Here is a 25,155-nt window from a genome sequence, read left to right as displayed (position 1 = left end):
TGATCAACATTGGAAAACAACATAGTATTTATGTTTACATCGTTTTTATATGGATTGACGCGTTTTGATAGTTTGAGGAAAACGATTTAATAAACCGTTCTCCTCGTGAAAATGAATCAACTAAAGTAGAGTAAGAGTAGTCCCTTTTAAGTAGTATGATCGTTTATCATGTGATACAAACAAAACAAAATGGCGATCCCAAGTGCAGTTTTGGCTGCAGGATGGATTCCGTTTGTTGTTGTTATTGTCGTAAGTGTTATAAAAATATCATTAAATATGGAATGTCAGACCGTGCACCTCCCGCATTAGGTTGCAATACTCATAAAAATGTTCATATTTGTAGAAGACGCATAGGTAGACAGTGGTTGATGAATAGCATTAGCAGATTTGTCATTGTGACATGGACGTCGCTCTTCTACAATATGCGTTTCTGTTATTCATTCAGCAGGTCAGGGATAACAACAGATGAGCGTAGAATATCACGTCAGTGGTAGTATAATACCCAAAACTACGTATCGTCTGTTCCCCGATCGTCGTGTACTATATCAATAGCACATTTCCGAAATAAAGAAATTATCAATATGAAAATAGGTTATTTTCCAGACAAATTCGTAGTCTGATTTTCTTCTTTTTTTTGTAGAGGTAAACGTTTTCTTGAATTAAGATTTTGCTTCAAAATGAAGTTTATGTTCATGAATGACAGGGTAAAACTGTCACTAACGGATGCTAGACAATCTGTACTCACAGAGATTCGTACCCAACGAAAATGGCAAACCTGTACCTAAAATTCTCGTCACAATCGCATCTGGTTTGGAGCATTCATACTTATTTGGCTCACCCATACCCTGATTTGGAGGACCCATACCCAAATTTGTATGACTCTAGTCTCATTAAAATCAGTTCTTAGTTTTCGCTACTGCTATACAAAGATCTGAGGACATCCCATTATGTCAGACCGAACTTTTGTACATTTTGACCGGCCAATTGAATGACTGACAAGAAGTCAACATTGGTCATCAGAATGCAGCTTTCTCGTGCTTTACAGTAATAGTTCCGAACTGACGAATATGCTTTGAAACATTTGACAAATTCTCGATTAATAATTTGAAAACGGAATAAACAAACATACATGGCCTAGATTGTATGGATTCAATTATAAAGCTGTAAGGTTCTGTTGTTCGGAATACCCGATGTTAAATCTTTCGAGGTTGCATGATCAGAAATCACATGCCAACTGTCACTGTCATGATCTTGTTAGCAATGCTCTAATTTGTCGGATGAAAGATCAGTCTGACGTGACCTGTAATGGAATGTCCTCAGATCTTTGTTTAGCAGAAGCGAGAACTTGATCTGTATTTAATTAGATTGGACAGACGTTAAACAACTGTGATGTCTCACAGATTAGGGTCTTAATGAGATTAATGAGACTCGTACCCATTTATTTTTAAAAGCAACACGTCCAAATTGTGATTGCTTTAACCAGTATAGACCTAAAAACGACAAGAAATACATGTATATGTTTCTGATAAGTTATTCAGCACTAAATTCTCATATATTCTGACCTGCACTTTCATTGCAATGTATTCATAGCACTATGACATTTCCAATATTTATTCATTTATTATCTCAAACATTCATTCATTTTAACAGGGAGACTAAATAAGTCTATATATAGACTCCCTGATTATACATTTCAAATATTCATTCATTTTACTTTTCAAACACTCATTGATTAGTTTCATTCACTAGTTGGAGAAAGAACAATCAACCAATTAACTCAATCGATGTGAAGTAGGAATTAAGTTAACCCAATGGTGGCATGTTGTTGTTTTAGTATTTAAACAAAATACATTCTTGGAAGTTGTCCAGTGTAAGAAGTTTACACAGTCAGTGATTGGTACGAGTCATCCAGTTGATAAGATACAAATTGGTAACGGTTATCCAACATTTGGGTACAAGTCTGCCAAAATGGTTTGGGTACGGGTCTCAGTGGGTACAGATTGTCCACTTCCCCCATAAACAACTGCACTGCTAATAGAATCTGCTCAGAAATGTTTCCTGACATCTCTGGCGAGTTATCATTATTGAAGTATTCTTGTAGGATACGTTGGTCATTAAAAATATATTATTTGTGCACAACTATGAATTTCTGTGATTGATTTAAGAAGATTAGGTGAAAGAAGTCAAGTTCCCATTAGGCCTGGGATGGGTAACTCGGGTACTTGGGTCGGGTGGGTTCCGAGTAGGAACAGGGTACCCAGAAGACTCCCCGGACCTGTGGCTAGTCACATGATATATTTTTGACATTTTGTACCTAACCTGAAACCTCTAGTTGGTACCTGGGTAGGGTTGGGTAATAGGGGTTTGGGTAATAGGGATTTGGGTACCCAGGTTATACATTTGAACCCTATTTCCCAGGCACAGTCTGCCATCTCACCTATTCAACGTCTTTTGTCCTTGACAGCAATCATTTGGTTAATTGTGTTGTCTTATAGAATTTGTCATTCCACACAGTGTTGCCCTTGGGTCCCGCACATCATAATTTGCTAGTAGTCCAGAGGACCAGCAGATAGAAATGTCCTGCCCGCAACAAACATATATTTAATTAAATTGTTATATCAGTCCCTGTTGTATTCCACAGTTGTGGAATATTTTGCAGAAATGCCAACTGGGTGCAGAAATGTACCAATCTTGTAGAAATTCATATTTTGTTCAGAACTTATGCAGAAGTTGGCATTTATCTGCAGCAGAAATTGTCAAATACACTACAGAATTTTGACATGTAAGTCAGAAGATTGATTTAGGTTTACACAGGATTTGATTTCGTTTTTCAGTGAAATTGACTTTGTATTATTTTTGCTTACTGAAATTGCATGTCCGTATGCTTACACTAGTGATCTCCAGATTCACTCCAATAAGCCATTCTAGCCATGGATAAGTTTATCCTAAAAATGTCTGCCACAAGTCAAGCAGGTGCAAAACTACGAAGTTCATGAAAACTGAAACAGCAACCTAAAAAACACTAGCCCGCTGGACCACCATTTAGTCAGTTCACTGGTTCCTGAGAAATAATTCTAGACTGGGGCCAACAGACAAGTGTTAATGCAGGCCGGTGTACTATGAGTGTTAGGGTTGTTGTAGGATTAGATGGAATGCTCTCTGAGCCCAACTCAAAAGTGGCCATTGAGGATCATTCCCAGTTTGACAAAGCAGTCTTATTGCAAAGACAATTGAAACTTCCATACATGAACATAGACTTATGACAATAACAAGGCTAAGATTGCTTGGTGGAATTGGAATATTGCTTCCTGAAGCTTTCACTCACTTACCATAAAAGGCGACTATGCTTGTCGTAAGAGGCGCTGTTTCACCATCCATCCTTCCTACGGACGGCCAGACCTGTGAAGATCCAGGGTAGAACAGGCCTTGAGCAACCCATGCTTGCTGTAAAAGGCGACTATGCTTGTCGTGGGAGGCGACTAACGGGATCGGGTGGTCAGACACGCTGATTTGGTTGAAGCATGTTATTGTATCCCAATTGCGTGGATCAGTGCTCATGATGTCAGTCACTGGATTGTCTGCTCCAAACTCGATTATTTTCAGACCACAGTCATATAGCTGGAATATTGCTGAGTGTGGCGTTAAACCACAAACAAATAAACAAATAAAATGCTATGTCAAATAATGACCGTTTTACTTATGTTTATTTCAGCTGACCTTGTTGTTTTCGGCAATATACATCCGTTATTACATGAGCAAATATGACAGTGAGCTGTCGACAACCCTGGCCACCATCTTTGCTCTAACTATCACCTTGCTCACATCGGCCATTGTTCCCGTCGACATCTTCCTCGTGTCCTACATGAAAACGTCTGATGGAACATTCAAGGTGACATTATGATGGTTATACTTAACTGATATTATTATTCATATTATTATTAACTGATACTTTTAACTGCTAGTTTGTTGGCCAAGGAGGGCACAGGTGACCCAGTGTGTATCCCTTTGTCATGCTAGAAACATATGTTAATGGGTTTGAATCCCAGTTTGCCTACTGGTGTTTCAAGGTTTGTCAGTACCAGGGTGGTAGAGGTCAAAGACCTGCATCACTCCAGTCTTTCTACCCCCTTCAAGCTGATACTGTGATATAACTAAAATACTGTTCACGTCATTAAACCCAACTGACTGGACCGGGCTTCAGTACAAACAGGCCCTCATGACATGGCTGCCATCATTAAGCTGACATATTGTTGAGTTAAACAACAAACAAACAAGACGTATGTCATGAAATTATTTGTTTTTAAAGTTGGTGTAATTATTTGATACACAATATAAATGATGCAACATAAAATAAGTTTAGGTTAGAAATTCAAAAACATTATTCATTTTTAATGCATTGTACATATTGGAATGAATCAAGACATATTGTTAACAGACAAAAATACAGTTTTATCAAAAGTTAGATGAGTGTATGTCCATTTTTCACATTTCATGTCATGGCTGTTGAGTAAGAAATAGTGCCAAATGATTACAAGTGATATAGTTTTAGAATATTGAAGTTATTTTAGTATTATTGTTATTTTTTATTAATGTTTTATTATTATCAGATTTAATCTTTCTATCTTTGGATAAAAAAAAATAATAGTCTTGGTTCTCAGGCACCGCCCGCATCATCATAATGTCTGCCCCACGTTTTATTTTTATTTCCATTTTTTAAAAATATAAAAATCCTAATACATGTACTTAAACACAATACCAAAAAAAATGGAAAATGGAAACAAAAACAAAACGTGCAATGAACTGTATGATGATGTGGGCAGTGCCTGAGAACCAAGACTATTATATTTTTTAGCCTTTACAGTTACAAACATTTATCAAAAAAAGTTTCATTTTGGATAGGTATTCTTAAAGAAGGTTGATTAAATTAACATGATGCGTAAGAAATATATCATTTGTGTTCAAGCTCAAAGTAATTGTAGTTGATGTCATTGTTATTAACAAGTCATGACTTGAACATTGTTGGGTTTTTTCATATTAAAGGATTGGGCTAACAACTCCGCCTCCAGAGAGTCAATTGAACAGTCAGTCCTGTATGGCTATTACAGTAAGTGATATATACTGTTGTAACGGTTGCTGCAAATTGTTGTGGGTAATAATGCTGATGCAGCAAAAAGCACTTAAGAATTTGGTAATCATATAAGAATAAAGACATTTTGTTAATATTATTACCCCCTTGGCATATAATTTTGGGGGATATAGTCATCATCTGGTCTGTCCATCCGCGTTTCGTTTCCAGAGCATTACTTGAAAACCATGAAAGATATTTCATCCAAACTTGGTACATGTATTAACAAGGGGCTGAAGTGGTGCCTTTTGCTATTGTGGGGCCAGGGGCGGATTTGTCATAGTGTGATGACTCTAGTATATGATGTTAAAATGTTTGGTTCCTGTCACCATTAGCATGATTAGGACATCCAGTTTCATTCAAATCCTATCTGGGTCACAGGTGGCCCAGTCATCTAAGGCACTGCAATTCGCTATGCAGAGTTGCTCCCCGTAGGCTTGCCAGGAACCTATGATTGTTGGTTCAAATTCTGGTTTGTCCCAATTATGTTTCTAGGTTTGTCAGCACGATACCCGTGCTTGTTGATTTCACCGAAGTGGTAAATGTCTGAGACCTGCATCATTACGAGCTTTCCTCCCACATTAAGCTGACACGCCTTGATATAACTGGAATACTGTTCAAAGCAGCATCAGAACCAACTCACTCACTCCATTACTCAAATCTTTGACTTGCCAATCAGCATCGAGGCTTCTAAATGCTCAGTACAAGTGAGCAAAGCATTAAGAGGCTCTGAGCCAAGCCAAGCAATTTATATTTTAGGCTCATTACTTTCCCAAAGTGTTATTCATAGAATCACTTTATAAAAGTAGCCATGAATACGTTAGGTGAGCAGCCTGCTGTCTGTACTTGATTTCATTTTGGGAATCTCATTCATTTTCAGCTCTGTATGCCCTGGTGACGTTCTGTCTGTTCATCTTGCTACCCTTCTTCTATTTCTTCTATGAGGAGAAGGATGAGGGTTCCCCTGCATCATGCAAGAGCGTAAGTCTTTTGCTGCAAACTTACAGTCAGGATGCATGATTTCAGGTTTCGGGGCGGTCGGGTAGCCTAGTGGTGAAAGCGTTTGCTCGTCACACCGACGACCCGGGTTCGATTCCCCACATGGATACAATGTGTGAAACCCATTTCTGGTGTCACCCACCGTGATATTGCTGGAATATTTGCTGAAAGTGGCGAAAAACCATCCTTTCTTACTCACTCCCTTTCAGATTTTCCCAACTGGGATTCACCATGACTACCACACAGTAATATTGCATCTGATTCAGTTTGGGAATTGGGGACTATGGCACATGTGTGAAATATTAATGTTTATTTTGTTCATATCTATCTTTGATATATGCTGAGCACTGAACACTTTTGTAGTCTGTGCCAAATACTTTTGAGTCTAGTAGGATTAAATTCAGCTATTTTGATGTTGCTATAAGATTAGCTTAGCTTACTAGACAGAACAGATTGTTACTTCAGACTCAGGGCTAACGTCACAAACTGCTTTGGGAATTTCGATTAGGAATAAGGCTTGTTATGCGAGGTAACAGAATGGATCGTGAGTCTGAGACTTGGTTCATTGCGTGTCATCCAAACCCAACAGCTTGAGACGTTGCTCATAACGTCAATCACTGGTTTGTCTTGTCCATACTGGATTATTTACAGGCTGCCATCATGAAGCTGAAATAATGCTGAGTGGGGAGTTAATTAATATTAAATATGTTTTGGTTGTGTGACTTTTCAGAGTCTTTGATGATTGAATATATCTCTTAATGTGGCTTTTTATAGTTTTCTTGTATCATATTGTGTTTCACATCGTGACAACATGTATCATACAGGCCTTACAAACAATGTTACGTATTGTGTATCACATCACAACAATGGCCTAAGACCCGTGAAGATCCGGGGTAGAATAAGTTTTCAGCAACCCATGCTTGCAATAAAAGGCGACCATACTTGTCGTAAGAGGCGACCAAAGGGATCGGGTGGTCAGGCTTGCTAACTTGGTTGATGCATGTCATCGTATCCCAATTGCATGTATTGATGCTGAGGATGTCAATCACTGGATTGTCTGGCCCAGACTCGATTATTTACAGACCGCTGTCATATAGCTGGAATACTGCTGAGTGCGGCGTTAAACGACAAACAAACAGGCCTAACAAACAATGTTCCATATGATGTATCGTATTGTGACATCGTGCATCGCATCGCTACAACATGTATCATAATCCAAACAAACAATGTTCCCTATTGTACATCGCATCACTACAACGTGTATCGCTACAGGCCTAACAAACAATGTTCCCTATTGTACATCGCATCACTACAGCATGTATCGCTACAGGCCTAACAAACAATGTTCCCTATTGTACATCGCATCACTACAGCGTGTATCACTACAGGCCTAACAAACAATGTTCCCTATTGTACATCGCATCACTACAACGTGTATCGCATCACTACAGCGTGTATCGCTACAGGCCTAACAAACAATGTTCCCTATTGTACATCGCATCACTACAGCATGTATCGCTACAGGCCTAACAAACAATGTTCCCTATTGTACATCGCATCACTACAACGTGTATCGCTACAGGCCTAACAAACAATGTTCCCTATTGTACATCGCATCACTACAACGTGAATCGCTACAGGCCTAACAGACAATGTTCCCTATTGTACATCGCATCACTACAACGTGTATCGCTACAGGCCTAACAGACAATGTCCCCTATTGTACATCGCATCACTACAACGTGTATCGCTACAGGCCTAACAGACAATGTTCCCTATTGTACATCGCATCACTACAACGTGTATCGCTACAGGCCTAACAGACAATGTTCCCTATTGTACATCGCATCATTACAACGTGTATCGCTACAGGCCTAACAAATAATGTTTACAATAACAATAATGGTGAAATGAAAGCACTTGTATATTCAGAGATGCTTATGTGAATAGACTTGTGTATTCAGAGATGCTTATGTGAATAGACTTGTGTATTCAGAGATGCTTATGTGAATAGACTTGTGTATTCACAGATGCTTATGTGAATAGACTTGTGTATTCACAGATGCTTATGTGAATAGACTTGTGTATTCAGAGATCCTTATGTGAATAGACTTGTGTATTCAGAGATGCTTATGTGAATAGACTTTTGTATTCAGAGATCCTTATGTGAATAGACTTTTGTATTCAGAGATGCTTATGTGAATAGACTTTTGTATTCAGAGATGCTTATGTGAATAGACTTGTGTATTCAGAGATGCTTATGTGAATAGACTTGTGTATTCAGAGATGCTTATGTGAATAGACTTTTGTATTCAAAGATACTTATGTGAATAGACTTTTGTATTCAGAGATGCTTATGTGAATAGACTTGTGTATTCAGAGATGCTTATGTGAATAGACTTTTGTATTCAAAGATGCTTATGTGAATAGACTTGTGTATTCAGAGATGCTTATGTGAATAGACTTTTGTATTCAGAGATGCTTATGTGAATAGACTTGTGTATTCACAGATGCTTATGTGAATAGACTTGTGTATTCAGAGATCCTTATGTGAATAGACTTGTGTATTCAGAGATGCTGTACTGCTCTGAAGTACCTGATCGTGTTCATCCTGGTCGTGGCTGCTCTCATGTTGATTGGGTGGGTATATGTTTGTGTGTTGTCATTTATGGGTTGAAGTGAAAGTACCAATTAGCATCCATTGAACTAGAGCAAGATAGAGCAGGATCCATCTGTAAACAAACAAGGCATACTGCTTGTAAATTGAATTCAGTTAAGCAGCATTGAGCAAGGCTCAGCAAGGCAAGAAAAGCAGCTTCAAGCATAGATATTACATGAGAATAGTTGAACAGAATTGTATATTGCTTACTAATTGCACTCCTATCTTCTGATAAAAACACATTGAATGATTTTCATGGTAATGTGTAAAGATGTTTTCATGACTCAATTAGTGTGCCTTTATGAACCTGTACTGCTTTTCTTCTTTTTTTCAAATTTGATTTATAATACTATTTTCCTGCTTTATTTCAGTGCGTTTGTCCCCACCAAGGGCGCACCCAATGCTAACTCTACGGAGTGGAAGCAGATAGAGGCTCTGTTCAAGGACCTGGCCAGCAATGGTAAGTTCACTTGTCTGTTTCTTGTATAGCATTGGATAGTTCCAACCTTATGGCAGAAATAGAAAGCACATTGTCTTGAGCATATGTTTCATCAATATGGGCATTAGGATGTTAGTAATACAGGGATAATTCTAGGAGCGGCCCTTGTGCTTTTAGCCCCTAAATTTGAAAACAGGCCCTCATTATAGAGGGGCATTTTAACATGGTGTTGTATAGGCCATATCCTGTAGGATATTTGAAATGTTCAGGTAACAGGCCCATGTCAGATAATTCCAAGAGGAACCCTGGTAATACAGAATGTACTTTATGCATGTTATATGGCATTCAAAATGAATGATTTTTTTCGTCCAGTCAAGAGTATTTGTAAAAACGTGATGAACTTAGGCAAGTTTTTCATAAGTACACTGTTAACATGATTTAAGAAATAGACGATGAATGGGAGTTGTTTATCATACTATAACACTGCAGGGAGAATAAACCACGAAGGGCGCACAAGTCGGTTTTTTCTTATATGAGAATATTTACCTGTATTTAAATAATGATGACTCCCTAATTAGAATCCGACCTTGGCAATGTCGTACACGTCCATTTTATGTATAGGTGGGTGTTTCCCATATATTCTCACAGTCCTCACGTCGATTACCTATACCTTTTCTCCAAATACTGATTGTCATATCTCTCACAGTTATGGATGCTATCATTTGGCCATAGTGTTTATCTGCGTTGCCCAGTTACATCTATGGGGAACAACTCACTAGGCTCTTCCCTTTCAAAAATAACATCGTCCAACATATGTTATCAATTTGCAAGCGCATGTTCGAATCTCTAGAAATTACGTCATGATAGAAAAAATGTTTTATCATGAAATAAACCACCCTTCTTTCTTCATTGGTCTTTGCGGTTTATCGCGTAGCTATCTTATATGAACTGATAAACACTAGTTTTTATAGAATTTCCCCAATTCTGTTTGCAGTACCATATTCGACATTATAAGTGCTGAGGGAGCTCTCAAAATTAGAAATAGGCGGCGCTTATTCGAATATTATTTTGATTTGAAAGATTGTTAATTTTGTGGTTTATGCTAACAGCCTGAACTGTTTACATTCGAAAGATATATTTTTCAAGAATTTAATTAAGGGTGCATATAACACACGATTGCATATTATACACGAATAAATAAGTCTTGTGTGCATTGATCAATCAGAAGGGGTGCTGATTGGGATTGTTCACTAGCCAATATATTAGCAAATATCGCCCTGGGCGCTTATTAGAGCAGGGCACTTATTACGTCGAATACGGTAATCCCTGAAATATATGCACATGTAATACATCAAACCCTGGCCTTCTGTGTAGAGATCATTTCTTTGGCTTTGTGGCTAGTAATCATTCTGATATTCTAGGTATTCAGTTGTGATACGGCTGTAGCACCCTTACTGTAGACTTGACTCCATGACTCACTGTGATCGGATTGTGTGTATTGACAGGGATGGAAGATTCACTGTCCTTCGTCATCAGTGTGCTGAGCCTGCTGGGGATGATGGCTTTCATCATGTATACGGTATGTGGAAAGAAATCACAAGATTGTTAAGTCAAGGTCGTGAGAACCATCAAATGTATGTCCTGTTGGCTCCCTTGGGGCATTTGGGTTAGAATTTGTCCACAACAGCCTATGCTTGTCGTAAGAGGTGACTTTATGGATTGGTCAGGTGATCAGGCTCAGTGACTCGGTTGATGTCATGCCATTCTCATTGATGGATTGTTACTCATAATATAAGTCCCTGGATTGTCTGGTCCAGACTTCATTATTTAATGGCCGCTGTCATATAGCTGGAATATTGCTGAGTGCAGCGCTGGAGAGCAACAAACACGCACATAGAATCCAGATATCCAAAAGTTTGAGAGAGGCAGAGTTGGCTTCTTTGTGATCTTTCATGCTACTGCAGGGTTTTAAGCGATGCAGAAATGTTAAGAATGGATGCAGAAAAATAATGTACTGCATCCCGAAGGATGCACAATAATATTCATTGTACCTGCAGCACATCAAGAGCAGTTAATGGTGTCTGTCATTTAACCCATCAGTCATGATCACTGTCCACATGATCATTGATTCATTCCAGGCTCTAAAGTAGTTATGAAAACGTACAGTACACGACACCATTTCATTACTTTACAGGACCCTCATATTGCCTGCAAGGACCCTTATAATTAATTATTGGGTGTCCCTTGGTCCCCTACTTTTGTATGTCCAGGTAAAACCTTGCTACTGTTCTCTGTGCAGAGTTCCATCCCTTGGTCGAGGCAGGCTTTGCTGATCATGGGTCAAATCCCAGATACTCCACCCAAATTTTAAACTGATATGATTGAAACTTCGTTTGTGAAAGTGATACCTGATATGAGTTATTCTAAAGACTTCATGCTCATTTAACAAATCTGAGAAAATATTTCATTTTGTCGCTTATCATGCTTATAAAGGTCTTTATTTTGTTGTCTCATATGTTCTGTGAGGGCACTTGTCCTAGAGATTATGATTCTTTGAACTGATGCAAATGCAGAGATAATTAAATATACTTGTATTTTTCCAATTTTCAGGCGTATGGTATGTCGGCCATGCCTATTGACCTCATCAAGGGCCGTCTGAGCGCCAGGAAGGAAAAAATGGAAGTGCGTGGTCAGAGAGAGGAAAGGGTAGAGAGGGCAGGGAGACGACAGGCTATCAAGGACAAGGTAAACACATCGACATGGCTGTATTTGTAGTGGCCAAAGTAATCACAGCCACACAGCTGTATTTGTACTGGACAAGGTAATCACAGTGACACAGCTGTATTTGTACTGGACAAGGTAATCACAGCCACACAGCTGTATTTGTACTGGACAAGGTAATCCAGGCCACATGGTTGTATTTGTACTGGCCGAGGTAATCACAGCCACACAGCTGTATTTGTACTGGCCAAGGTAATCACAGCCACACAGCTGTATTTGTACTGGCCAAGGTAATCACAGCCACACAGCAAGGTAATCACAGCCACACAGCTGTATTTGTACTGGCCGAGGTAATCACAGCCACACAGCTGTATTTGTCCTGGACAAGGTAAACACAGCCACACAGCTGTATTTGTAGTGGCCAAAGTAATCACAGCCACACAGCTGTATTTGTACTGGACAAGGTAATCACAGTGACACAGCTGTATTTGTACTGGACAAGGTAATCACAGCCACACAGCTGTATTTGTACTGGACAAGGTAATCCAGGCCACATGGTTGTATTTGTACTGGCCGAGGTAATCACAGCCACACAGCTGTATTTGTACTGGCCAAGGTAATCACAGCCACACAGCAAGGTAATCACAGCCACACAGCTGTATTTGTACTGGCCAAGGTAATCACAGCCACACAGCTGTATTTGTACTGGCCAAGGTAATCACAGCCACACAGCAAGGTAATCACAGTGACACAGCTGTATTTGTACTGGCCAAGGTTATAGCAAGAGCACCACATTCAGAAACTCTAACAGGAAACCAACTGGCTCATCCTTACACTTAATAGAATCTGTATTCTAGCATGCTTCATAGTGCAACCTTACTATCATCACATACATTGCATCATGACAAGGTGTGTCATTACATTCCCTTATTGTACACTGTGTCATTCTGTTGGTCCACATGGTCCAGACAAATAAGACATAAACACAAATTTGCCTGGGTCGATCTATTTACAAGTCCAGGGCCCACTTGCACAGAACAATCTTAGTTACAATCGATCTTAGGCGGCTACAATCAACTTTACAATCACCCTACAATTGTCCTATTCCACTTGCACAAACCGATCTTAACGCGATTGTAAGACGGCTTGGAGTTAAGATCGCGATCTTAACTAAGATTGAAATCTTCAATGGTGGAGGTACAAATATCTTAAACTAGACTCCTGTCTATGGTTGTCTGCAAACGCGCAAATCTTGCTGCGCATACAACGTGTAGAACCGGTTACGACATACAACACGTACCTCCCTCCACGCACCTTGCACAGTTGAAAGGTCTCAACTATTTGAAGGAAACTATAATTAGAATGTTGGCATATAGATTTAGTGACATTCTTATTTTGAAAGTAAAAAAAGAAAATAATAATAGATCTCTATGTCCAAATAACATAACAGGTAAATGTATGATCGTCATCTATTTGGGGGAGCTTTCCGTAAAATCCTAAATACATGTATATCCTTCATGTTTTAGTTTTGCCGCTATTACAAAGGATGTTATGACAACCTTTTCAAAACACAGTAAGACGGGAGATTTCAAGAATGCATGTACGGGAAATAAGAATAATGTTTCAAGAAAGAAGTTGTTTAATATATATTCATTTGGTATTAATTATATTTTTTAAAATGTGTGAATTTTACTTTTGCTATTTATGGGATATTTTACACAAATTTCAAATGTCTCATCATGTGTATTTGCTTGTTTGATGAATATTTGTATTAGTTTCTTATAAATTCAGATATTACAACCGCTCGTGACTGTCCCACTCGATTTTGGATATAAACGTATGATTTTGCACTTCAACTTGTGTTTACTTGTAGATTATTTAATGATAAACTAAAGACAAAATAACTGACACGAATGTGACCCAAAAGATATACAAGGGGAGCTCGGCGGTTCTACAACATTAATACACTAACTGGGCAAGGAAGATTCTACGATACTTATACAAAGGGAAACCACTCCCATCTAGAATATAAACTATGATTAGCTGCCCTTGATTTATCTTAAAGGTCACGGACGTTACAAATCGCTTGCAGACGACTTAGGTTTTATCCTTCCCTTGATAAGGTATGTTGTTTTAGACTTCTTTCAGCATTGACACGGGTGGGAATAGTACTTTTAACTATCGACTCGATAGTTATGTGGTTCACTATCGCAATTAACGATATTTTTGACGTTAAATCTGTGGTGCGGTCTTCGTGTTGTTGAAGTGTCGATTCGAATCATAAAATCTAACAAAATAAATAGGCAGTGTTTGATCGTAAAGCAGATTATTAATGTGAAACTGGCCCTGTCTTGCACGCCATTTTGTCAGGGACTACAAGATTGGTCTGGACCAATTGTAAGTTTCGATTGTAGCTTACAATGATCTTAACCTACAATCGCTTTGTGCAAGTGGATGACAATTGTAGCGTAAGCCTAAGATCGCGATCTTAAGGATTTACAATAATTGTAGCGCTAAGATCGCTTTGTGCAAGAGGACCCAGGGGAATCAGAAATCTTTGTCCAAGGGGTTCCATACTGACAGCACGTGGTATGCTTCACTTGAGTTCCATGAATTGTATTGATGTCCTATCATTGCACAATCTCATTAAAATCAGACCTTATTTCTTGCTACCGCAAAACAAAGATCTGAAGACCATTGGGGGTCACGTCAGAACAACCTTTCATCTGACCTATCAGTGCGTCGCTTACCAAATTATGAAAGTGACAGTCGGAATGTGATTTTTAATCATGCAATCTCGAAAACTTTACCATACCGAACGATAGTTACGGGTTTGACGACCGAATCCATACAATCTAGACCATCTATTAGCCATTCCAGAATATTTTTTTGTTGAGTTTTCAAATTTTTAATCAAGAATTTGTCAAAATATGTTTCGAAGCGTAGTCGCCAATTTGAAATTTGTGACGTAAAGCACAAGAAAGCTGCCTTCTGATTGGTCATTCCATTGGTCGGTCAAAGTTCGCGCAAGTTCGGTCTGACGTGACCCATAATGGGATGTCCTCAGATCTTTGTGTAGTGGTAACGAGAACTAAGATCTAATTTTAATGAGATTGATCATTGCACATCCTCAGAGGCCTTCAGTGTTCAAGTGAATAAAATCTACCACTGGCACTCTCAACTTCGAGTGTTTATCTGAATAGAGATGTCTGTTATGTAAGCTTGAGTCTACAGTTTTTGTTTACCTCCCACAGGAGTCGCAATGTAAATTATTTTTTCCGTTGTCAAGATAGGATTCCACATTTTGTTTCTGGTAAAATTCTGCATGTACTTGTTATTCAGATTCTACATTACCCAGAAACCTATGCTGGTTGTAAGAGGTGACAAAATGTATCAGGAGCTCATGCATGGTGACTTGGTTGATAGTGTGTCGTGGATCGCTGCTCACAGTGTCAATCACTGGATTGATTGTCTGGTCCTGATTCGATTATTTACAGGCCACTGTTATATAACTGAAATGTTGCTGAGTGCACTGTAAGCAATAACCAAACAAATACCATTAAGTACCAGTTTCCAGGATGACCTTGAGCCATGTGTCTCAGGGCCGTCCCAGGGGTGTCATGCGGAAAATGTTTATGGATGAAATTTTGTTCCAGTATTCAAGTCGCAAAAGGTTTGGCAACCGTGACCAACAAAATACTGATGAGCAGGATCGTTTGATGGAAAGACAGCTGCGCCACCTGGAAGCCAATGATAGAAGCTGTATACGGAAATGTCTGCTGGTGCTACGTCCGTTTGAGATGCTCTTTGGCTTTTTGTTTCTCCTTGTGGCCTTGCTCATCTTCATCTCGCTCTTGCTGACCAAGTAGGTTTTACTCCTAATGGACACATACTTTATTCATAATAGACATAAGTGTTACTCATAATGGACACATGCTTTATTCATAATAGACACAAGTGTTACTCATAATGGACACAAGTTTTACTCATAATGGACTCACAATTATTTATAATAGACACAAGTTTTACTTATAATGGACAGAAGGTTGACTCATAATGGACACAAGTTTTACTCATAATGGACACAAGTTTTACTGTAATGGACACACGCTTTATTCATAATGGACACAAGTTTTACTTATAATGGATACATGTTTTTCTCATAATGGAAACAAGTTTGACTCATAATGGACACAAGTTTTACTCATAATGGACTCACAATTATTCATAATAGACACAAGTTTTACTTATAATGGACAGAAGGTTGACTCATAACGGACACAAGTTTGACTCATAATGGACACAAGTTTTACTGTAATGGACACACGCTTTATTCATAATGGACACAAGTTTTACTTATAATGGATACATCTTTTTCTCATAATGGACACAAGTTTGACTCATAATGGACACATGCTTTATTCATAATAGACACAAGTGTTACTCATAATGGACACAAGTGTTCCTCGTAATGAACACAAGGTTTACTCATAATAGAAACAAGTTTTACTCATTAATGGACACAAGTTTTACTTATAATGGATACACTTTTTTCTCATAATGGACACAAGTTTGACTCATAAAGGACACATGCTTTATTCATAATAGACACAAGTGTTACTCATAATGGACACAAGTGTCACTCATAATGGACACAAGGTTTACTTGTAATGGACACACATTTTTCTCATAATGGACACAACTTTTACTTGTAATGGACACACGATTTATTCAGTAATAGACACAACTTTTACTCACACTGTGTCTTACCCACAGACGTTAAAAGATTGTAATTGTTACCCTGCCTGGCACTTGGTGATATAGGCATAAAACAAGGACTGTTTGGAATCAGATAATGTGTCCGAGTGGGGTATTCATGTTTAACTGGAGCAAGGTGTCTCAGTGGGCTAGCTCTATAAAACCGTCCGGACTAGTACAAGCAGCCACACACAAGTGCATGTATGTCACTATTTAAGTGCAGTAATCTTGAATGTGATATTTAACCTATTTCAAATCACATCACCTCTTATTTGTTGGCTAAAACTTTCACTATGCACAGCATTCAGCTCAGTTTGAATGTACCTGGTGAGCAGCAATGTCATGGTGCTTGGTGCTATTTCGTATGGGGCAAATATGTATTTATCAATGACCAATGTTCTTTACAGTATTGACAAAGCTATGCACAGTAAAGGGTACAAGATCGGCTACGCCCTGGCTCAGAGGAAGCTGCCTAACCCCATAGACATCGTGCTGGTCTTCTGTCAGATGGTACGTACTTCACAGTCAGACTCCAGACCTTAGAATTCCAGTTACCATAAGCATCAATACGTCTGTGATAGATGACGTCACCAACACTAGCTGTTGTTATTCTGCAGGTGTTCCCTCTGGACTACATCTTGATGTCTGGCATCATCATGTACTTCGTCTTCTGCTCCATGTCCGGCATCCGCAACATCGGCGTCTGGTTCCTGTGGATCAGGGTCAGCATTTCTTCCTTCATATTCCCTATATGTGAAGAAAGATCACTCAGAAGCAGAGCCATTAAATTACAGTAGTTTATTTAAGGCTGAATTACTATAGAGCTGAAGTACAGAGCATCTATCTTTCAATGTAATGTGAGTTGATTCCCTTTTATTGAAGTAGATATGTTTGTGTCTCAAAAGAAACAAATTCTTTTAATTGGAAGCAAAATGTAAATATGTGGAGAAAGATATTAACATTGCGTATTTGCCTCATGTTTTTTTGGTATGTTTAGCAAATGGGTGATTAAGACAAGAAATTATATTGGCCTTATGAGGCTCAAATTGTACCTGAACTACACATTCCTAAAGGGTTGCCAATAATCGAGCATGTCTTGGTGTATCAGATGTACAAGATCCGTCCCCGTCGCACACGCCCCCAGGGGCTGCTGATGCTGTGCATGATACTGATGTTCATCGTGTTGGCCATCAACATCATCGTGTACGAACTCACGCCACAATATTCCACCTTTGGCAGCCAGAAATATGTGAGTCCGTTTTTTGTTACACACACGGTGAGACTCTCCATTAGAGTTGTCCACCCTGGAATTGAATTGGTTCCCAGTAACCTGTGTTTGTCACTGTTGATTGGATGTGTTGTTACTCATGATATGAAAAAATAATTTCTGATCCAGTCTCGATAGCTCTTAATGTAGCTGAAATAATGTTACCTCACCTTTCAGTCATTAACTCAAAAGATACCTTATCTAACAGACATGTGAGTAATCATTCAGATCCCTGTGGGAATTCCAGGGTAGAATGGTCCCCAGCAACCATCTGGTCATAAGAGACGACCAAATTGATCGGGTGGTCAGGCTCAGTGACTTGGTTGATAGTGTGTCCTGGTATCCCGACAGTGTGGATCGATGCTCACAATATCTATCACAGGATTATCTGGTCCATACTTGATGATTTACAGGATATAGCAGGAATATTGCTGAATTCAGTGTTAAAAAGCAAACAAACAAATAATAATTTAGAATGACTCATGAATTACATAAAGCAATAATACCTGACAACCTCTGTTCTGTAATGTTGAATAATGCCAGTATTCTGTATTATGAGAAATAAAAGGTACTCATCTTACAAACACAATTCTATTACAATAGCTATTCCACTGTTCCAACAGCTTCACTCTTTTTGTAACTATTTCAATACTATATTATCTTAAGAACAGTTAATACAAAGTTAAATTGCATGGATATTAGACCCGTGAAGATCTGAGGTAGAATAGGTCTTCAGCAACCCATGCTTGTTGTAAAAGGCGACTATATGCTTGTCGTAAGAGGCAACTAACGGCGGTCAGGCTCGCTGACTTGGTTGATGCCTGTCATCGATCCTAATTGTGTGGATCAATGCTCATGACATTAATCACACGGCGTTAAACAAGAAACCAACCAACCAAGCATGGATATTATAGTTGACGTAACATCCAGAGGATGTCCTTAGAAGATTCAGCCCAGTCAGAGCTTAAGAGAAGGTATAGTCACCTCTGGTTTAGGAGTTCGCTTCCTGCCTTCTTACCATCCCCTAGGCTGAAGACAATGAGTGATACGTTCATGTAACAACCAGCTTTCTTGGAGTAAGATAGTTTCAATGATTAATATTTGAGGGGGTATAAAGTGTATTCATGTTTGAATAGACTTATTAATACTGCTTTCTGTTTGAAGGGCAACATGACTGGAGCATCAAACACGACATCTGTTCCACTGCATCAGTGCACAACGGAGGTGGCAGGTGAGTGTGATGGCTGATAGGGGTGAGTGAGTGACTTTGGTTTAAATGGTGCTTTATACAGTATTCCAGTTGTATCACGGCGTGTCAGCTTGATGTGTGAGGAAAGCCTGAAGTGATGCAGGTCTCAGATGTTTACCACTTTGTCGAAACCTATGAGCAAGGATATGATGCTGACGATGGCTGATAGAAGAGCGTGTGGCAAACAAGTAGTAGATAGTGTGAGCAACAATGTACATTTGCTCAGGTTGCAGTTAAGACTTAGACTTCATGGTGGCCACCCTCATAGTAATATTCAGACATTTTGACCATCAAATCTCCTTTCTATTTGCCTCTTTCAACAATCATAAAAATCTAGAGAATGATTCTGTCACCTTCTATTCAGAGAGTTGTAACATGACAGCATGTGCTTGTGGTTCTTCAGAGGACTGTGTGGTGACAAGGATGGCGCTGCTTCTGACGCGGTTCTTCTACAAGATGTGGTTCTTTGGCGCAGCCTACTACTGGGGCACCTGGGTCTTCCTTGGGGTCAGTATACACAGAGCAGTGCACAAGGCACAGTAACTATACTCAAACAAGAGTTTAAAGTAGCACCTCCCTGACTGTCCCAGACAGTCTAATTCTTTGGAGCAGCCTACTACTGGGGCACCTGGGTCTTCCTTGGGGTCAGTATACACAGAGCAGTGCACAAGGCACAGTAACTATACTCAAACAAGAGTTTAAAGTAGCACCTCCCTGACTGTCCCAGACAGTCTAATTCTTTGGAGCAGCCTACTACTGGGGCACCTGGGTCTTCCTTGGGGTCAGTATACACAGAGCAGTGCACAAGGCACAGTAACTATACTCAAACAAGAGTTTAAAGTAGCACCTCCCTGACTGTCCCAGACAGTCTAATTCTTTGGAGCAGCCTACTACTGGGGCACCTGGGTCTTCCTTGGGGTCAGTATACACAGAGCAGTGCGCAGTGCACAGTAACTATACTGAAACAAGAGTTTAAAGTAGCACCTCCCTGACTGTCCCAGACAGTCTAATTTGAAAAGTTGTACACACAATGGTCGAGGTACTATTGTTTTCCCTTGGTTACCTAAGAATTGTAGTTTTAATTCAATGTAAAGGTTAAATTAACTGTAAACATTAAGCACATTATTCAGTCACTTCCACTTATGTTGATATCAAGTTTCTGTCCTCATACAATTCTTATGTTAACCCTTTTATTCGTTAATCCAGAAAGTTCTGGACTGGCAACATTTTATCTGGTCTGGTAACGTTGCAATTGTTGTCTGACTGAAACATTGCAGAATTTTAAACACTGTTGAAACACAATGAAAATGCATAATCAACTTAAACTCAAAGTCAGAAAAGATGTGTTTTTGTGCTCGTCTCCAAACACATCGAATTAGGTTCAAAACCATATGACGACATGTGATATTTGATCATCTCATGCCTAAGTATCCAGAACAACTTAATTTGATTTTTGTGGCCGTTTTGCCAAAAATGACAAAATATCAAAGCGTTGCAGAATATGTGTATGCAACTGGATGTCATCATGCATCTATCTCACATATCGATGCATATCGCTGTTGTGTTTATGGACTATCAAGTCACATGACTCAAGCTGATGACATCATTGTGCCTGCGCTGCACCTCTAGCCACTTGACTACCGGTATATGAAGTCAAGACAAGACGTGTTGTTGTTACTCTTGTGGAGTTTGTGTACGACAAAACAATACTATCACGATACTTATTTTGTGCCACTTTTGCATTACTGTGGTGCATGTTAAAATACAGTGTTAAAATTGTACTAAAAAAAGTTCCAATTTAGAACAAAATAACCCAATATTCCCAATTTATCTGACAAGGGTACTCAGTTCTGAATCCTAGAAAAGGCACTGTTCAATGGCCATGCAAGAAATATATGAATCTGCAATGATTGTTTTATCTTTATCCAGATATATGTCCTTGGGTTCATAATTGCTGTGATAAAGAAAAGAAAGTCGTCAATTGATGGGGAAATTGACGAGGATGACTTTGATGAGAGTGACGATGAAGACCTTCTTCGCGGCTAGACACAATGCCTTTGGACTATGTCACAATTAGCTACATCTGATGTGAATAAAAATTACATCTTAAATATGCAGCAGGCACATTTTTTATAAGAAAGGTACACAGTTTGGGACCTTTATCACTGCATATGTTTAGTATTAAATCAGTTTCTCAAAGTGATGAAAGAAATATTCAAGGAAAACATTTAGGTAATGTTTCCTTTCTGCAAAAAGAACATGAGCACAAGAACAAACTGGAATTCTGGTGTGTATTTATTTTCTGTATATTTATTTCTGTTTTGATTTCTTCTTTTTTCTCATTAACTTGATTTGATGTAATTCATAACTCCAAATGATTAATGCGTAAAGATAGTTACATGTTAATGACTATCAGATGGTTACCTTATTTATTAGATGTTTGCTTTGTCATTGGTGTTTCAGTTTAAGAGACTGCATGGCTGACACAATGCCATGGCTGTATTCAATTGTAACTCACTTATTTAAGCTTATAGAATTCCTGTTATTGGTATTTTGGAATCCATTTTTTTCTGTGTTGTATGTGTAAAACTTGTTCCACTCATATGTTCATTACTCACTTAATGTTGGTCTTCGGCAACACATGATTCTTGTAAAAGGCAACAACTGGATAGGATGGTCAGGCTCACTGACTTTGTTGATGTATTTCATCTTATCCCAATTCTATAGATCGATGCTTTTGATGTCAAACACTGGATTGTCTGGTCCAGATTCAATTATTTACAGACTGTCGTCTTATAGCTGGAATATTGCTGAGTGCGTATAAGCATCAAATAAACAAACAATACTCTCTTTATGAGAAAGTGTAATTTGTAAATGTGTAAATTTGTTTGTCCATGTATATAAATGTTGATAGTGATATTGTACATAATGTGGAATACAGTCAAACACCATTATCTCAAAATACTTTATCTCGATTGCAGCGATGTTTTGAACCTATTCTCCAGCCCTGACCGCCTCACTATATAAATGGGTATATAAACTTGACAGCTTAACTCGAATTCGAGATAAGAATACAAAGCGCATCTCAAACCTTGGACTTGGTCCAAACTTTAATATAGAATCTTGTACCTTTATCTCAAAGTTGACATTTGCCACATGGATTAACCTGCTAAGCATTCAATATAATTTCATGGGCTAAACCTGATTATTTTTCCTCTTTTAAGATCATGTGCTTGAAAAAAAGTGTTTTAAGGACTTGCTGGTACCCATCTATGTGCTATTACCATGTGCTTTCTGTGGGATGTCTGTGAAGCACATGTACAAAGTTTATTCCTTTGAAAACATTTTTGTATTATTGTGGGAAGTACTTATATTTCATTTTTACAAACAAAACTGACAGTGATTGAAAACAACTTGTGCATATCAAAGCTCTTGATGACCTGTTCCAGCAACCTTTTTCTGAAATATGCTGAAAACACAAAATTCAGACTTAAGGATAAATAGTCCTGTATTCAAATCTGGAGTATTATTTGATAATGTAAATATGTCCTTATTTATATGTTTTTTTATCACAAATAAATGATTACTAATATATCACATGTGTCAAATATATATACATGTGTCATACAGCTCTAACAAGACCATTTGCAATGAACTGAGCTTCATTGATCATGTTTGTTGTGTAAGGTAAATGTGACTTGAGCCTTGTCAGCGACATTTTGTAGAGCAGTTGTACATAGCAAGAAATATTGCAGGTTATACCCTGAAGTTTGTCTATGGTTATGTACTACTCAAAACAAGTTAAGGAACTCCTGATTCTTTCATACACCGAGAGGTAAAAGCGTTCGCTCGTCACGCCAAATACCCAGGTTCGATACCCGACATGGGTACAATGTGTGAGGCCCATTTCTGGTGTCCCCCTCCCCCCTGTGATATTGCTGGAATATTGTTAAAAGCGACGAAAACCATACTCACTGATGTATGGTAGATTAACTGTACTAATATGAAAGAATCAGGTGTTCTTTTGAGTAGTAATGATTTGAGGCTTGTCAGCTCAATCGTATTTTGACCAAGGATTCGTTTTCATATTTCTGGGTTTGTGTTATTGCTGTGATATAAACACATTAAGCCAGGCCAAACTACTTTTTTTGTTTTATAAAGTTTTCTTGGTCAATGTACCCAAAGGCAAAATACAAAAATATGTTATCAGAGTTGATTTGAGAATAATTTCCCCAAAAAGTGTTTGAAATATAAGAGCACAAAATGTTTAAATAGCTTTACTTCAATCAAACATCATTTTATTAAATATTTGTTTCACTTTTACAAAATTGTGGATAGGTTTGACAGTATTACACAAAAACATTAGCCCTGCCTTTAAGGAAATTGAGTGGCTCAAACACCGGCACTTATCTAAACAAACTCGAGCAGCAATAATTAGGGGCCATGATTGCTTATTGCTTTTTGTAGTGTATATTTCATATTCATTGATGATTTGAAATAAACATGCCACCACAAATATGACCAACACTGTTTTGTTCATTAGAAAGCCCACGCCCATTCATTCCCTTGTCGTTTGTAAAAGCAACAACTAAATCTGGTTATGCATATTTCATCAAGCCATCAATGTGGAAACATCCCAACTTCCCCGTGAAGATTCGGGGGTAGCAACCCATGCTTGCTGTAAAAGGCGACTGTGTTTGTCTTAAGAGGCGACTGACTGACTTGCTGACTTGGTTGATGCATGTCTTCAATCCCAATTGCATGGATCGATGTTCATGTTGTCAATCACTGGGTTGTCTGGTCCAGACTCGATTATTTACAGACCGCCGTCATAAAGCTGGAATATTGAGTGCGGTGTTAAACAACAAACAAACAAACATGGACGGCGAGACAGAGTTTTGACCAATTTGACTTGTTTGCCAGTTACGACGGGGCTGGTCATAGCCAAAGCAGCCATTGGAGGCAAAGACAAGGTTCATCAGCACTTCCGTAATGGTTCATTTATAGATGTCACTAATAAACATTCGGAGGATGCTCTCACCGCCTGTTGGTATTTTTAGTGTCACATGCCATAACTTATAAAAAGTAGACACGTGGAAATAGAGGTGCCGTTAACACTACCAAATATAGGACAGTCAGCGTCCGTTTTTATCCCCCAGCTGCGCGAAAGCGCGAAGCGGGGGATATAGTATTCACGACCGTCCGTACGTCCGTCCGTCCGTCCCACCTGTTTGTTGCCGCGTTATCTCAAGAACTAAACACTGGATTGTCTTCATATTTGGAACTATGGTGTATATACAGACTCCGCAGACACCAGTCGGTTTTGGTGACCTTGACCCCATTTTCAAGGTCACAGCAGGCATATCTGCTTTTGGAGTTGGAAGACGGTGTTGCCGCGATATCTCAAGAACTAAACACTGGATTGTCTTCATATTTGGAACTATGGTGTATATACAGACTCCGCAGACACCAGTCGGTTTTGGTGACCTTGTCCCCATTTTCAAGGTCACAGCAGGCAAATCTGTTTTTGGAGTTGGAAAACGGTGTTGCCACAATATCTCAAGAACTAATCGCTGGATTGTCTTCATATTTGGTAGTATGGTGTACAGGCGGGGGATATTTCGTCACTCTGTGACAAATACTTGTTCTATTTTCATACGTGTCGGACGTTGATATAACTCAACTTTTCAAAGCGGTTTCAAACTCATCTCATCAAGCTATGCAATAAATACTGTTACGAGAATCCATTATATATGGATATTTACTTTTTATGAAATGTACATGTTGTCACCGAAGTGAAACTTCTTTCATGTGCAAGATCAATCAAAGATTGTGCAATATTAAGAGCAGAATACATGTCTTAGAACCACGGCACACTCGCCTGCCGATCCGTCAAGATCCAGGTTATGGAACTGATCTCAGCAATCCATGCTTGTCG

The 25,155-nt window shown here is 38.8% G+C and overlaps 1 protein-coding gene across 1 annotated transcript; it reads left to right on the top strand.

Annotated features, from left to right (window-relative positions):
- The first annotated feature begins 96 nt into the window (after positions 1-96).
- Positions 97-23,738, top strand: LOC124135627 (probable lysosomal cobalamin transporter). The gene is made up of 15 exons (XM_048391589.1): positions 97-249; positions 3,713-3,889; positions 5,041-5,104; positions 6,006-6,106; positions 8,697-8,764; positions 9,155-9,243; positions 10,728-10,801; positions 11,833-11,967; positions 15,600-15,808; positions 17,109-17,211; positions 17,319-17,423; positions 17,810-17,950; positions 19,133-19,199; positions 19,621-19,724; positions 21,147-23,738. The coding sequence occupies exons 1-15, from the start codon at positions 190-192 to the stop codon at positions 21,261-21,263; spliced, it is 1,614 nt and encodes a 537-aa protein (XP_048247546.1). The 5' UTR covers positions 97-189; the 3' UTR covers positions 21,264-23,738.
- The last annotated feature ends 1,417 nt before the right edge of the window (positions 23,739-25,155 follow it).

The sequence above is a fragment of the Haliotis rufescens genome, unplaced genomic scaffold (genome assembly GCF_023055435.1).
Source record: "Haliotis rufescens isolate VD_foot unplaced genomic scaffold, xgHalRufe1.0.p SCAF_92, whole genome shotgun sequence".
In the NCBI taxonomy this organism is placed as follows: Eukaryota; Metazoa; Mollusca; class Gastropoda; order Lepetellida; family Haliotidae; genus Haliotis; species Haliotis rufescens.
Note: the sequence above shows the minus strand (reverse complement) of the source record. Positions and strands in the feature narration are given on the sequence as shown.